This window comes from Hippopotamus amphibius, chromosome 6, assembly GCF_030028045.1.
Source record: "Hippopotamus amphibius kiboko isolate mHipAmp2 chromosome 6, mHipAmp2.hap2, whole genome shotgun sequence".
In the NCBI taxonomy this organism is placed as follows: domain Eukaryota; kingdom Metazoa; phylum Chordata; class Mammalia; order Artiodactyla; family Hippopotamidae; genus Hippopotamus; species Hippopotamus amphibius.
In genome coordinates, this window is record NC_080191.1 from 8,365,986 (window position 1) to 8,379,274 (window position 13,289).

General features: G+C 40.7%; 1 protein-coding gene across 1 annotated transcript in view; it reads left to right on the forward strand.

The window, feature by feature from the left end:
• The window catches only part of AK9 (adenylate kinase 9), a 110,142-nt gene that overhangs the window by 51,947 nt on the left and 44,906 nt on the right, over window positions 1-13,289 (forward strand). Inside the window, exons 18-20 of the mRNA XM_057737677.1 lie at window positions 1,872-2,030; window positions 10,751-10,951; window positions 11,317-11,435. Coding sequence (XP_057593660.1) covers window positions 1,872-2,030; window positions 10,751-10,951; window positions 11,317-11,435 — 479 coding nt within the window. The remainder of the gene's footprint in view (window positions 1-1,871; window positions 2,031-10,750; window positions 10,952-11,316; window positions 11,436-13,289) is intronic.

Genomic DNA, 13,289 nt, shown 5'->3' on the forward strand with positions numbered 1-13,289 from the left:
AGGGTAATATGTGATTATTACTATTTTAACCACTAATTTTTGGGGTAATTTATTATGAAGCAATAGATAACTAATACAACATATACCTGAAGCAGTAAATGACTAATACAACATACACATAATCAAAAATCACAGATAGTGCAAGGATCTTAGAGCTCTTTTCAGTTCATTCCTGACTCAGGTAAGGCAGATTTTCCAGTAGCATTCTAGAAAAAAGTTCTCAAACTTTTTACATTTTCTGCATCATTATATAAATTCATTTTGTATGTATACTTTATAATGTACCTAATGTGGATAAGAACACACAGACAACTAAATATATGCATACTGAAAGTATATGATAAGATTTTTTTACTATAAGAGATACTCAGCTGAAAGACATTTTGAGTTTCTGGAGGAGAGCATCTATAACTTCATCTCTAACCCTAGTAGAATTTAGCAAATGGTGCTTCTTCCTCATGTGTATATCCTTCTTGTAACACAAAAGATTCCCCACATTCCAAGTCACTTACTTGGAAGACACTTGATTGGCAATCCTGGTCAGCTTCAAGATATGAGGACACTTCAGGATGCTTTTTCCTTTGTGCTTAATCACCCAAATTTAGGTTAAAAATCCGGGCGCCAGAGGTATGTTACACCACTAGAATGTGATTCTTAGAAGGTACTCACTGGGCAAGGAGACAGGGAGTCCCACAAGACTCAAAAAAATAAGCTCATTTAGTTTTTCAGATCTTTACATAGAAAATACCAGTTGTTTCAGTCAATTTAAAAAGTATATTAAGAGGAATTGAAGAGATAGGTTTTCTAACACCACCCCATCTTCTTCCTTAAAGACTTCCATGCATTTATTTCTAAAAGCTGTCATCAGCAACTATGTAAAACGTGGAGTTACACTCTTTAAATTTTAGCATATCAATCAACATGCTCTATTATTTGTAATTAGCTGTAAGAAAATGTATAGTCTAGCCTAGTGCTGCCCAGTGGAAATATAATGCAAGTCACATATATGATTTTAAGTTTTCTAGTAGTCACATAAAAAGTAAAAAGAAATAAGTGAAATTAATTACAATCATCCCTCAGCATCCATGAGGAATTGGTCCCAGGACCCCCACAGGTGCCAAAATCCATGAATGTCCAAGTCCCTTATATAAAATGGCGTAGTATGTCCATATAACCTAAACACATCATCCCATATACTTTAAATCATCTCTCAATAACTTATAATACCTATAAAATGTAAATGCTATGTAAATAGTTGCCAGGATGCAACAATTTCAAGTTTTGCTTTTTGGAACTTTCTGAAATTTTTTTCAAATATTTTCAATTTGTGGTTGGTTGAATCCACAGATACAGAACCTGAAGATTCAGAGAGCCAACTGGATGTTTTATGTAATACACTATATCCAAATTATTATTCTAACATATAATCAACATAAAAATTATTGATATTTTTTACATTCAATTTTTCATACAAAATCTCTGAAGTCGGTTGTGTATTTTATACTTACAGCACACCTCAGTGTGGACTAGTCACATTTCAAGTGCTCAATAGCCACACGTGGCTCATGGCTACATATCAGACAGTGCAGGTATATCCATTCCCTATTAAGTGGACGTGTGGGCTGTTTCCTATCTTTTACTGTTATAATATTTGGACTGCTACATTTCCCCCTTTTGAATGAATCCTTAGGCTAGTGTTCCCATAATACTCGGAGCATATCACTATCATCCTTTACTACTGCATTTTAATAGATAAAATACGTAGAGACTGTATCTATCTTTCTCATTAAGCCTCATGCTTTAGGGGCCATTCTCAATTAAATATTTGCTGGCTTAAGCTAAATAATTTATTTCTTCTTATTTTTTTCTAGAAGCAGAAGAAAGTGAAGCTGAGGCTGATGAGGAGACTGAAAGGGAGTGGTCTGAACTTCACGAAGGGTCTGAGGTCCCTGAGGTGGCTGAGGAGACCAGGTGGTTCTTACCTGAGGAGCCTGAAGTTTTTGAGGTCCCTGAAACAGAACGTGAATCAGGTTAGACTTTATTAAGGATCATGTCCTTAATCCCACTCTTGTCCGTTGGCATGTTTGTGTGTGCATATGTGCATATATGTGTTTATATGATATAAAATGGAAGCAGGCTGGAAATGGAGAGACGTGTCCCCAGAGCACAGCCGGGGAGTCCAAATCACGTTGCTGCAAGTGTGGCAGGAAAGCTGGGTCTGCCCTGCCTGGGTGCTGGCACTCAGAAGTAGGGCCTGCTGTATAATTTGTGGGGCACAGAGTTCAAAAAGCAGGAAAAAAGAGCCATCAAAAGTATGGAAATATAAAGCTCTTTTCTTCCATGTTCTCTCTCTTAACTTGTCGTAGTACTTTTTGTTTGCTATTTAATGTGATTCTAAGTAAAGAAAAATTAAAATTTTAAGTTACTAGCATGAATTTTACCATTCATCTTTATATTGCCCAAAGCCACTTTTAAATTCAAATGTAAGAGCACTTAACGCATATGCAGAATCACTGAAACTACACAGTTTGTATTTTGCAGTTTGAACGTGCATATGTATTTTATTCTTACCAGAATACTAAGTCAGTTTCGTGCACAAAACTAACTCAGCTTCTTATTTTACTTCCTAATATGCATATATTCTACCAATGCTCTCTACTTTTAGCTTCCCAATGATTAAGGAAAGACTGAAAGGAAAAGGAACTCTGGGTTGCCCTATCTTTTCCTTTCTTTCTACATCATCATTTTCAGCCTAGATGAAAGGATCTAGCTGCAAGTATATGAAAACCTTTAGCTTGTAAGATTAGTTTCCAATTCAATACTAATTGTGCTCGGAAGCATTTTATGAGCCCACGTCATTTCAGTTTGGCTAATACAGGAAAGTAACGAGTAAGAAGGGATGTGATGTGGTCATTCATGGCTCTTTGAATGCCATCACCTTCATTCTGCATCTGGAGCAAGTTCTAGTTCAAAAGGAAACCACAGTCTCTCAGGGCTGTCAGCATCCTCCCCACCCCAAGCCACTAAGTCACACTTACTCCCACATATCTTGGGTCCCCTAGAATTGTATGCTCAAAATGCGGTATCAGGAACACTCATGAGAATGAGATAGCAAAGAATGGTGGACACAGATCATGCATATCTCTGCTTACACACATGCCCTATGGTCCTGTTGGAATCCCTTCAGATTTTACTTACAAAACTCAACTCAAAGATAAAATTATTAAAAATTTCAAAATGACAACCATGGTGCATTAAACTAAGAATGAGACCATTCTGGGCGAGAGATCCAGGGCAGCTGCACAGCTGGGACACCCATGAAGCTAGCCCTCCTCAGAGGTCCAGTTTGGTGAGTTGGGGCAGGGCAAGAAGGAATCTGTAGACAATGAAAGTCACTCTCAGGACTGGAGATTGGGCTTAAGCAGCAAGATAGGGTACCCCAACGTGGTGGAAGTGGGGCTCATAAAATGCTTCTGAGCACAATTAATATTGAATTAGAAATTAATCTTACAAACAGAAGGTTTTCAGATACCTGCAGCTAGATGCCAGCCCTGGAGCAAGTAAGGTCCGGAAAACTGTTGTTAGCTGGTAAAAGAACCAGGACTACATGGAATTTTTACAATGAGAAATCTCAAATTTAACATAGATCATTTTTACTACAGGGATTGGTATTAGGTTTATGGGACAGTAAGTATAAAATCAGAACCCTTGTGCCAGACAGAAGAGCTAACAGGATGAAATACCCAATTTCCTTTTTAAGAATCCCACACCTTTATTGACTTGAGCTCTCACCCAGAAACATTAGTATTTTCTTGAGTGTTTAACCAGTCAGGCTGACAACAGTCTTCCCACACAACTACCTTTTGCAAGGAAACATGCCATAAAATATCAAAAGAAATAAAAGAAACTGACATCCATTAAGTACGACACAAACATCCATTAAATATTTCCAGATTTCCAATATCCCCAATGTTTCACAGTTGGTATTTACTAATGTAACAGATCTAGGGGATAATTGAGTGTTACTGCCTTTTATCTCATTATTTCCTCCAAGCAGCCTATTGGATGTTCTAAAGCCAGGAGCCTACTCCGTTCAGGGTCAGTTCTAGTCAACTCTATAGACGTGACCAGGCTTCTCTAGGACCAGTTCACTTCTGTGAAATCGTGGGTCTGTTTTGTCCATATTAAACCATATTCTATTTCACAGAGGGGCTTGCATGTGGTTTAGCTAGTAATTACTTCTTCCATCCAAGGGTCTTTTTTCACAAAATGTTCTCCTCTAAATTACTTAAGTAGGCAATTTTTTTTTTTCACTTAAAACTGCCCTACCTGGTTATAAAAAGACAGATACCATATAACTCCATATAAGATACTTCAGAGTAGTCAAAATCGTAAACACAGGTAGTATAATGGTGGTTGTCAGGGGCTAGGAGGAAGAGAGAACGGGGACTTCTTGTTTAATTAGTAAAGAGTTTTAGGTTTTATGAGGTGAAAACCGTTATGAGGATGGATGATGGTGATGGCTGCACAACAACGTGAGCTGTATACTTAAAGATGGTAAATTTTATGTCATGTGTACTTTACCAAAATTAAAAAGAGAAAGGAAAAAAACTACCCTAACATAAATCCATTACTGTTGGATTTTTTTTTTTTACCTTATCTAGAGCTCCCTGTGGTAGGCTGTGATGGCTGCCAAAGGTGTGTTCACATCCTAATTCCTGGAACCTGCAGATGTTACCTTCTTTGGAAAAAGGTCTTTGCAGATGTGACTAAATTAAGAATCTTTTTTTTAAAAAAATATTTATTTACTCATTTGGCAGCACCAAGTCTTAGTTGCAGCACATGGGATCTTCGTTGTAGCATGCGGGCTCTTTCCTTGCGGCATGTGGGATCTAGTTCCCTGACCAGGGATCAAACCCAGGCCCCCTGCGTTGGCAGTGCGGGGTCTTAACCACTGGACCACCAGGGAAGTCCCTCAATTAAGAATCTTGATATGGGGAGATTATGTGGGATTATGCAGGTGGGCTCTAAATGCCATCATAAAAGTCCTTATAAGAGAGAGGCAGGGGAGATGAGACTCTCACATGGAGGAGAAGGCAGTGTGAAGATGGAAGCAGACATGGGGAGATGCAGCCTCCAGCCAACGGATGACAGTACCCAGGAGAAGGTCGAAGAGGCAAGAAAGGATTCTCCTCCAGACCCTGCGCAGCCTTGCCAACACCCTGTTTCTGACTTCTGGCCTCCAGAACTGTGAGAGAATACATGTCTGGTGTTTTAAGCCGCCAAGTTTGTGGTACTTTGTTTTGGCAGCTACAGGAAACTAACATGTGCCCAAAGCCGGTTTTTGTGTCTCATGCTTGGGAACACATCTTTCCCTTTGAAGTCTGACTTCCGTCTTGGGCCACAAGAGAGTTATTATCTCTGTCAACTAAGGTGACTGACGTCTCATTTCAACCCTGTCGTCGCTCTAGCCTTCTCAGAATGGAATGTTACGTGTTTGCTTAGCATCGACGCTTTAAAGGGCAATAACCTATGCCTTCCAGGCTGGTTAATCACTTTGTTCTTTCCCAGTTTGCTCTCTTTATGTACTGGTTTGGTATAGGCCAATTACATGCAAGAACATGGGCTTAGAGTGACCATTGGCTCAAATCACAGTGCTTCATTGCAAGCACTTCATGGACAAGTAATAGAGTCAGCTAGTAATAAACATCAGGAAATTCATCCCTTCCTTCAACAAGTATTTATTGAATTCCTTCTAAGTGCCACAAAAAGCAACGGGCACTGCCCTAGGTAGCACAGACTCAGCAGCGACCAAGACAGTCAAGATCCTTACCCTCAAGGAACCATCATTCTACAGGGTGAAGAACGAGAATCAACAATGAAATAACTGGGAAAACTTCCGATTGCGTTAAGTGCCATGCAGAAAATCTGTGAAGGCACTAAAGCAGTACCTGGGTTATAGTAGGTACTCGGTAAGTGTTTGCTCAATGAATGAGCGAGGTAGAGACCACGGAGGTGGTTTGGAAGAGGCAATACTAAACATTATGGTCAAGGAAGAATCATCTGAGATGATATTTGAGGCAAGACAAAGGTGCGGAAAGGATCTGGGCAAAGAGCTCTCCACTGCCCAGGTTCAGAGATGGGCACAGCTTCACAAGATCAAGGAAGAAACTGTATGTGGCTGGAGCCTGGTGAGCAAGAGGGAGGTGGGAAGTGAGATTGGAGAGCACAGCAGAGGCCAGACGCTTATGGAGATGGGAGTTTTCTCTAAATGCAAGTGGTCAATCTGATCTCATTCATAACATTGTTTAAATTTCGCATTGGCTGTTATACAAGTTATAGAATTATTCTGCACCTCAAGTTCTTCATTTGTAAAATCTGCTTGGAAGATTTACCTAGCAGAGTTTTTATAGGGATAAGAACATGTGTTGAAAGCACTCAGCAGAGAGTCTGCCTCATAGCTGATGCTTTAGCATCCTCATTACCAGACTAGCACTTAGAGATTTGTTCCTCATGTGTCTTGTGTAAGTTCTGAAAAGGCCAGCACTCAGCAGAGAGTCTGCCTCATAGCTGATGCTTTAGCATCCTCATTACCAGACTAGCACTTAGAGATTTGTTCCTCATGTGTCTTGTGTAAGTTCTGAAAAGGCCAGAGCTCAGGATTCCTAATTCAAATTAAGCAAAACTGAATCTTAGCACTCTCAAAAGCAATAGTTACATTTCCTCCCCGGAAGGAAAGGAACCAGCACTTGGGGCTTAGACTAATCAGGATAAATTCCTGGAGCTGGAGATAGGGGCCCCCTCCCCCAGCCATGGGGGGCAGGGTTAACACTGGAGCAAAAGCACAGGTCTGCAGGAAGGAGGGAGAGGACCACGGAGGCTGGGTAAGTTACCGCCAGCGTCTGTCACAGGGTGTGTGGAATAAAGCCTCTCCATCTCTCCCCAGCTAAGTCTTCACCAAATTCCACATGACTCTCCAGTGCTTGTTTTCAAGTAGACTATTGGGAAATATATCAGTTTCTTAGGAGAGCTGTAACAAATTGCCATAAACTTGGCGGCCTGAAACAACAGAAGTTTATTCTCTCATAGTGCTGGAGGCTAGAAGTCCAAAATCAAGGTGTTGGCAGGGCCCTGCTCCCTCTGAAATCTCCAGGAAAGAATCCTTCCTGGCCTCTTCCTAGCTTCTGGTTACTCGAGCAATCCTTGGTATTCCTTGGTTTGTAGCTATATCTCTGCCATCATCTTCACATGGTCTCTCTCTCTCTCTCTCTCTCTCTCTCTCTCTGTGTGTGTGTGTGTGTGTGTGTGTGTGTGTGTGTCTTCTCCTCTTACAAGGACACCAGTCATTAGATTTAGGGCCCACCCTAAATCTGGGATGATTTCATCTCAAGATCCTTAACTAATTACTTCTGCACAGACCCTGTATCCAATTCACATCACATTCACAGGTACCAGGGGTCAGAATGTGAACATATCTTTGGGGCGGGGGACATACAATTGAACCCATCACAAGGAGTGTAATTCAAGGAAAAGGAACAGAGGACAGCAGACATCTAGGGTATATAAAGAGCAGCACTCTTAATGTCGACTGCACAGATGGTGGGGCCCTGAGACCGGTGGTTCCTCAATGGCCATCTAAAAAACCAGTGCCACGGTCTGATCAAGCTTTTTGCGGTCAGTTGCATCTCTCTCAAATAAAGCCTGACCTCACCGTGTGGAGTTGTCAGGACCAGGCTGGGCAGCCTGGAGTGAGCAACCACTGAGCATTTTGCACGTCCCTTCCTGCCTCCCCGTTATCCAGACACCTGACCAGATTTAAGTAGCAGACAATTCAAAGTTTACCCTCTGATACATTCTGGAGCACAGATGTTCAGCATTGTTGATTAAGAGTTGATCATGTGCTTCACCTATCAAGTAACTAAGAGGCAGGGCTGACTTTTTAATTAAGAAGCATAGCTGCTGACCTTGCTTTAAGAGGAAGGCCATTGCATCTGTATCCATTGTGACTGCATTTGTCTACAAGTAACAGAAATGCCAAAAACACTGTCTTAAATAAGGGACGCGTCTCATCCCTGAGTCCAGGGCTGGTTTGATAGCGTAAAGATGTCATCAAGCATCTTCCGTCCTCCTGGCTCCATACCACAGTCTTTGGCTCAAAATGGTTTTCTTCAGTAGACAGTTACTGCTTCTCAACAACATTAATCTTCCTCTTGATAATTTTCATCTCTTTGTCCTTTTTCTCTGTATTTTTTGGAGAGCTGTTATCCTGCATATCACTGACTTATTTTCTGCTCCTTATTGCCTCTCTCTTGATGCATATCTCAGTTCTGCTGTTGCATTTTAGATTGCCTTGCATTGTGTTCTTATTTCAACTGGCTTTCTTGTATTTCTGCCTTTATCTTAGATTGGTCTCTCTTTTTGCCTCTTGGTTCCTATTTCACAGACTCTGTTGTCCTCCTGTGCTTTTTGAGTGCACCAAGTACATATCTTCTAAAATTTACTTTATTCTGCTTTATATGAGACGCAAGCTCTTCATCTGAATCTGTGAATCAGTACTCTCTTTCCTTCATTATTGCGTATTTTCATAGGCCTTGTTGTTGCTGTTTTGTTGTTGTTCTTGTTGACTTCTCCCTGAATGGAGCAGGGAGAGTAGGGTAACCAACAGGAAGGATAGGTAGAGTATTTATAAGAATCCCCTCTCCCCCAGCAAACATACAACATACAGGTACTCCTTTCACTTAAACTTCTTCACTCTCAGGTGTAGACCTGAAGGTCAGGTTAATGTGCGTCAACCTGATTCAATGTGTATGGCTTTTCGAGACTGAAGCTGGATCTTCTTCATCCGCCAACTACTGCGTTCTCCGATTCAGCCAGAGCAGCTGAGACACTTCAGAATTTTCTGTGTATGCTTGGTGCTCTTCTTGCCTTTGTCGGGGTTATGCTTTTCTTTAGTTAATTGAACACCTTACAATTAAACATGCTGCCACCAGGCCAGCCCTGGGCTTGTCCTCTTCTAGTCCCTGTCCTCTTAAGTATTAAACATTACAGATTCTGTAGAAAGAGGACCCAACTATTATTTTAGCTAACTTAGAGGACAGTTTCCACAGTATCACAGACTGGTTACATATATATTTTAGAAATGTGTGTGTGTGTGTGTGTGTGTGTGTGTGTGTGTGTGTGTTCTACAAAAAAACTTGTGTCTCAGAACTGGGAGAGACTATGGGGTGAGAAGAAAGATAATTAATCCTTCCTTCCCTGAAACTGTCTACGCTAGATCTGTATGTGGATCATGTCTTATATCACCCAGGACAGCAGCTGTTGATCTATGAGGCTCTCCTCAGTCTCACCACACATAAACCCACAGCTGACACCTTGGCATATCATCACCTTTATTGCCACTTTATGATCCTTTGGTATATTTTTTTGAGAATCTCAAGAAATTAAGAGAACTATCAGGCACTGCTAGTTTGATGCCATGTGAACAGAAGCTTGAATGGTGTTTAACAACAGTTATCAGTTAGAATTGTATGTACCAATCATTATTCTGGTCAATGTCCTTTTGTGTATTTAAGAGTATTCTTCATTTTCTGCCTTATACTTTTATGTATTTTTGTGCCTTGCTGAAACCGAGCAGTGGGCTCATGTGCCTGTGGTGCAGAAAGTCAAACTCTGACAGCAGGAGTTTGCACAAAGTAAGGGCTTATTGCAGGGTGCCAAGCAAGTGAGCAGGAGACAAGCCTCAGATCCGCTCCAGCCTGGTCTTTGATTTGGGGGCTTTTAAAGGGGAAGAACAAAGAAACTGCAGTTAATCATCATTTTGTGACATTTCTTAACTGTACTTTTGGGGGTCAGGATGCCTGCTGTTTATGAGTCTCTGATCTGGTGGGTCATGATCCAGGGGTCTTGCCCTGGAGAAACAACCTGAGTTTGTGCATTAATGATGTTACCTGACTCTGCTTGACTAGTGTTCAATTAGCACAGGATTGAAGTCCGAGGGGACAAGAAAGGGAGTAGAGTTTTGAATAGAGAGGTTGATCATAAACTCGGAAGGGGAACAAGGTTTTAAGGGGACTCAGTTTCAATACTTTACCTAACAAGAACTGTATTATCAATTAGATGTAGTATCTACAATTTAAACTGTGTTTTGAAATTTTCTTTGTGCCGAAACCTTCATAAAGGAATAATGTTTTAAAATTCAAACACTAATTATTAGATTTTTTTTTAAGTGTCTGAGCCTTCTGAGGATACTACAGTTGGAACAGAAATTCCAAAAGAATCCAAAGAGGACCTAGAAACTAAAGAATTATCTGAAACAGGTTAGATTATAAAATAAAACTAGTTAGTGCGGTAAAGTGCTTTTCATATTCTCTTACAACTTTAGGCATAGTGCCCACTTCCTACGTCTTTCTTTCTATGCCAGTTGTATACCAGTCGATGTGTATTATATTTATCTAAGTTATTAAAAGTGTATCTAGCCAACTTATTAACAGTTAAAGTTGCCGTATGAAATTCATATTAATTATCCACATAATTTGGATTTTACTTATAAATAATAATTCATCTACAGCCAATACAAGGAACAAAGCATAACTGAGATATGAATTTATGTGTATATTATTACTTAAAATACTAAGTTGATTTCTTTCAAATGTTTTTAAAGTATTATAAAGTATAAATTATTTTGGCAATATGACTAAAGCTATAATACGTAAAGGCTCTTTTTTTTTTTCTTTTAACCTTTACTCAAAAGTTGTACTGCCCGAGTTTCCAGAAGACGCTTATCCTGATGTTCCTGAAATGGAGCCAATTAAAGAGAGTGTCAGATCTTTCTACCACGCCTGGAGACAGGTGGAAACAGCAATCAGTGACTCTTTTACTCAAGTTTTAAGCTTGGAGATTGCTGACAAAACTCCGGAGGAACTACTTCAAAAAGTCATTGAGACCATGGAAAGTAAGGGCTGTCTGTAATCACAACATTGATTGCCAGGAGCAGATAACATTATTAAAAGTACTGTGAACGTTTAAAGCCTATGGTTTATGCAGTAAAACATTCAGTATATCCAGGGATGATATTTAAAACATTGAACAACTGTCATAGCGCCAGCACCCGCCCATCAGAACAGCCGTGAGGCACAAACAGCACGGGCCAGGCTGGCCGGTTGTGACTTAAAGACTTTGTGAAGGCCTGTTTGCATACACACTGAAGCTAAGAGACCGGTCCCTATCATGAATTTTCCTACTTTTTGTCTACTGTCGTATGCTAATGTGCTTTTATCCTCAAAATATCTTCCCAGCTGTCTCTTGCTTTTCCTGCAGAGCCTTTCCAGTACGCTGGCTGGGAGTTAACTATGGATGATTACGACGTGGAGACAGAAGATTATCAGGCTGAGGCCGAAGTGGAGGAGGAGCTAGAAGAGGAGGAGGAGGAGGAGGAGGTAGGAGTCTCCGTTCCTGCTCACTCCTCCAGAGCGGGACCTGGCACTTTCAGACTCCAAGCAAGCAAGCAGGGATCTTCAGTTTTATAAATGTTTTCAACACATTTTGCCTCCACCCAGCTTCATGTGGCCTCTGAAATGCCAGGGCTACTTAGACACTATATGACACCCATGAAAAAAGAAAAAAGAAATCCTTAAATTTTTTCCCGTGGAAACATCTTTAGGTATCAGAGACAGGAATATTTTATAAACTTAACAGAAGTGGGTGTTTTATATAAAATACAGCAGTGGCATCTTTGAGGGGCTGCTGGCATGATAACAGTGAGTGGTTTGCTCAAACGGCATCAATCTACTCCCTTAGCACCACAATTTTGATCACTAGTCTCAAACTGATAGTCTCCCGGTTCAGGCATCTATCAATAATAAAATAGGATGTGATTCTTTTAATTCTGTTCTTTATCAATAAAACAATAGGTTAGATAAACATTCAGTTGTAATTAACTTACTGTTGCTTAACTTAAACCCAAATATGTATGTTTCAAACAACCAATGGTATGCAGTATGATTCCTCTAGCAGCTTTCGGTCCTTTACCCTAAGGAACTGCTGAGACCGTCAGTGGGGGTGGCTAAAGGATGTGGGTTTTGTCCCACTAATATTCAGATTCTCTTCTCTCAGTCATCCTCCTTCTGTTCTTCTTTTGTGTCCTGCTCTGGTCTGCAAGAGCATGATGTCTTTTTTGTATCGAGCTGTCTGTAATATTTAAAACTTAAATTTCTAAGTATGGTCTTCATTGATGATATAGTGTCTTTTCCTCACTTCCACTCTTCCTAATTCACCATAACACAGATCAGTTTTACCTCCAGGATTAGTTTCCTAAGACTTCCATAATAAAGTACCCCAGAGACTTCCCTGGTGGTCCAGTGGTTAAGACTGCATGCTTCCCATGCAGGGAGAGTGGGTTCGATTCCTGGTCAGGGAAGTAAGATCCCGTGCAGCATGGTGCAACCAAAAAAAGAAAAAAGAAAAAGCAAAGCACCACAAACTCAAAGGCTTAAAGCAACAGAAATTTGTCCTCTCGTGGTTCTTGAGCCCAGAATTCTGAAATCAAGGTGTCGGTAGGACCATGCTCCCTCTGAAGGTTCCCAGGAGAACACTTCCCTGCCTGTTCCAGCTTCTGGTGGCTCCAGATAATCCTTGGCTGCCTCTGTCTTGGCTTCAGCCTCTGCCTCGGTCTGCACGTGGCCTTCTCTTCCATGTCTTCTCCTTCTCTCATAAGGACACTTGTCATTGGATTCAGGGACTACCTGGATAATGAACGATGATATGTCATCTTGAGATCCTTAATTACATCTGCAAAGATGCTTTTTCCGAATACAGCAGACATGGCTGCCAGGAATTCTGGGAGTACATCCTTAGAAATTTTGATCTGGGAAGAAAGACAACACTATCTCTACACGCACCTAGAAAAATCACAAGAAACAATTTTGTTTCTCCCAGCTCAGTCAGTTGCCCTGATTAATCATAGTAACTAGAGGACTTTGTATGTGATTGAGCCAACCCCAGCCACATGCCCACTCAGGGGCTACAAGGTGAGGAGTGCCTGTGATTGGCCCATCTGAGAACCTTGGAGTGTGGAAGGAGTGATTCTCCACGAGAAGAGGGAGAAGGGTCGTGTTACTTGAAAAGGGAAAGAAAAGTCCTATACAGACAGAAGAAAAAAAAAAGTACACTACCTCATGATAAAAATTCTGGGAATATATGTTAACAGTCATTCCAGGAAAGATGGAGTAAAAGGGATTGGATTTACCCTCCTGCCTGAAACAACTGAAAAATAGGATAAATACATGAAACAG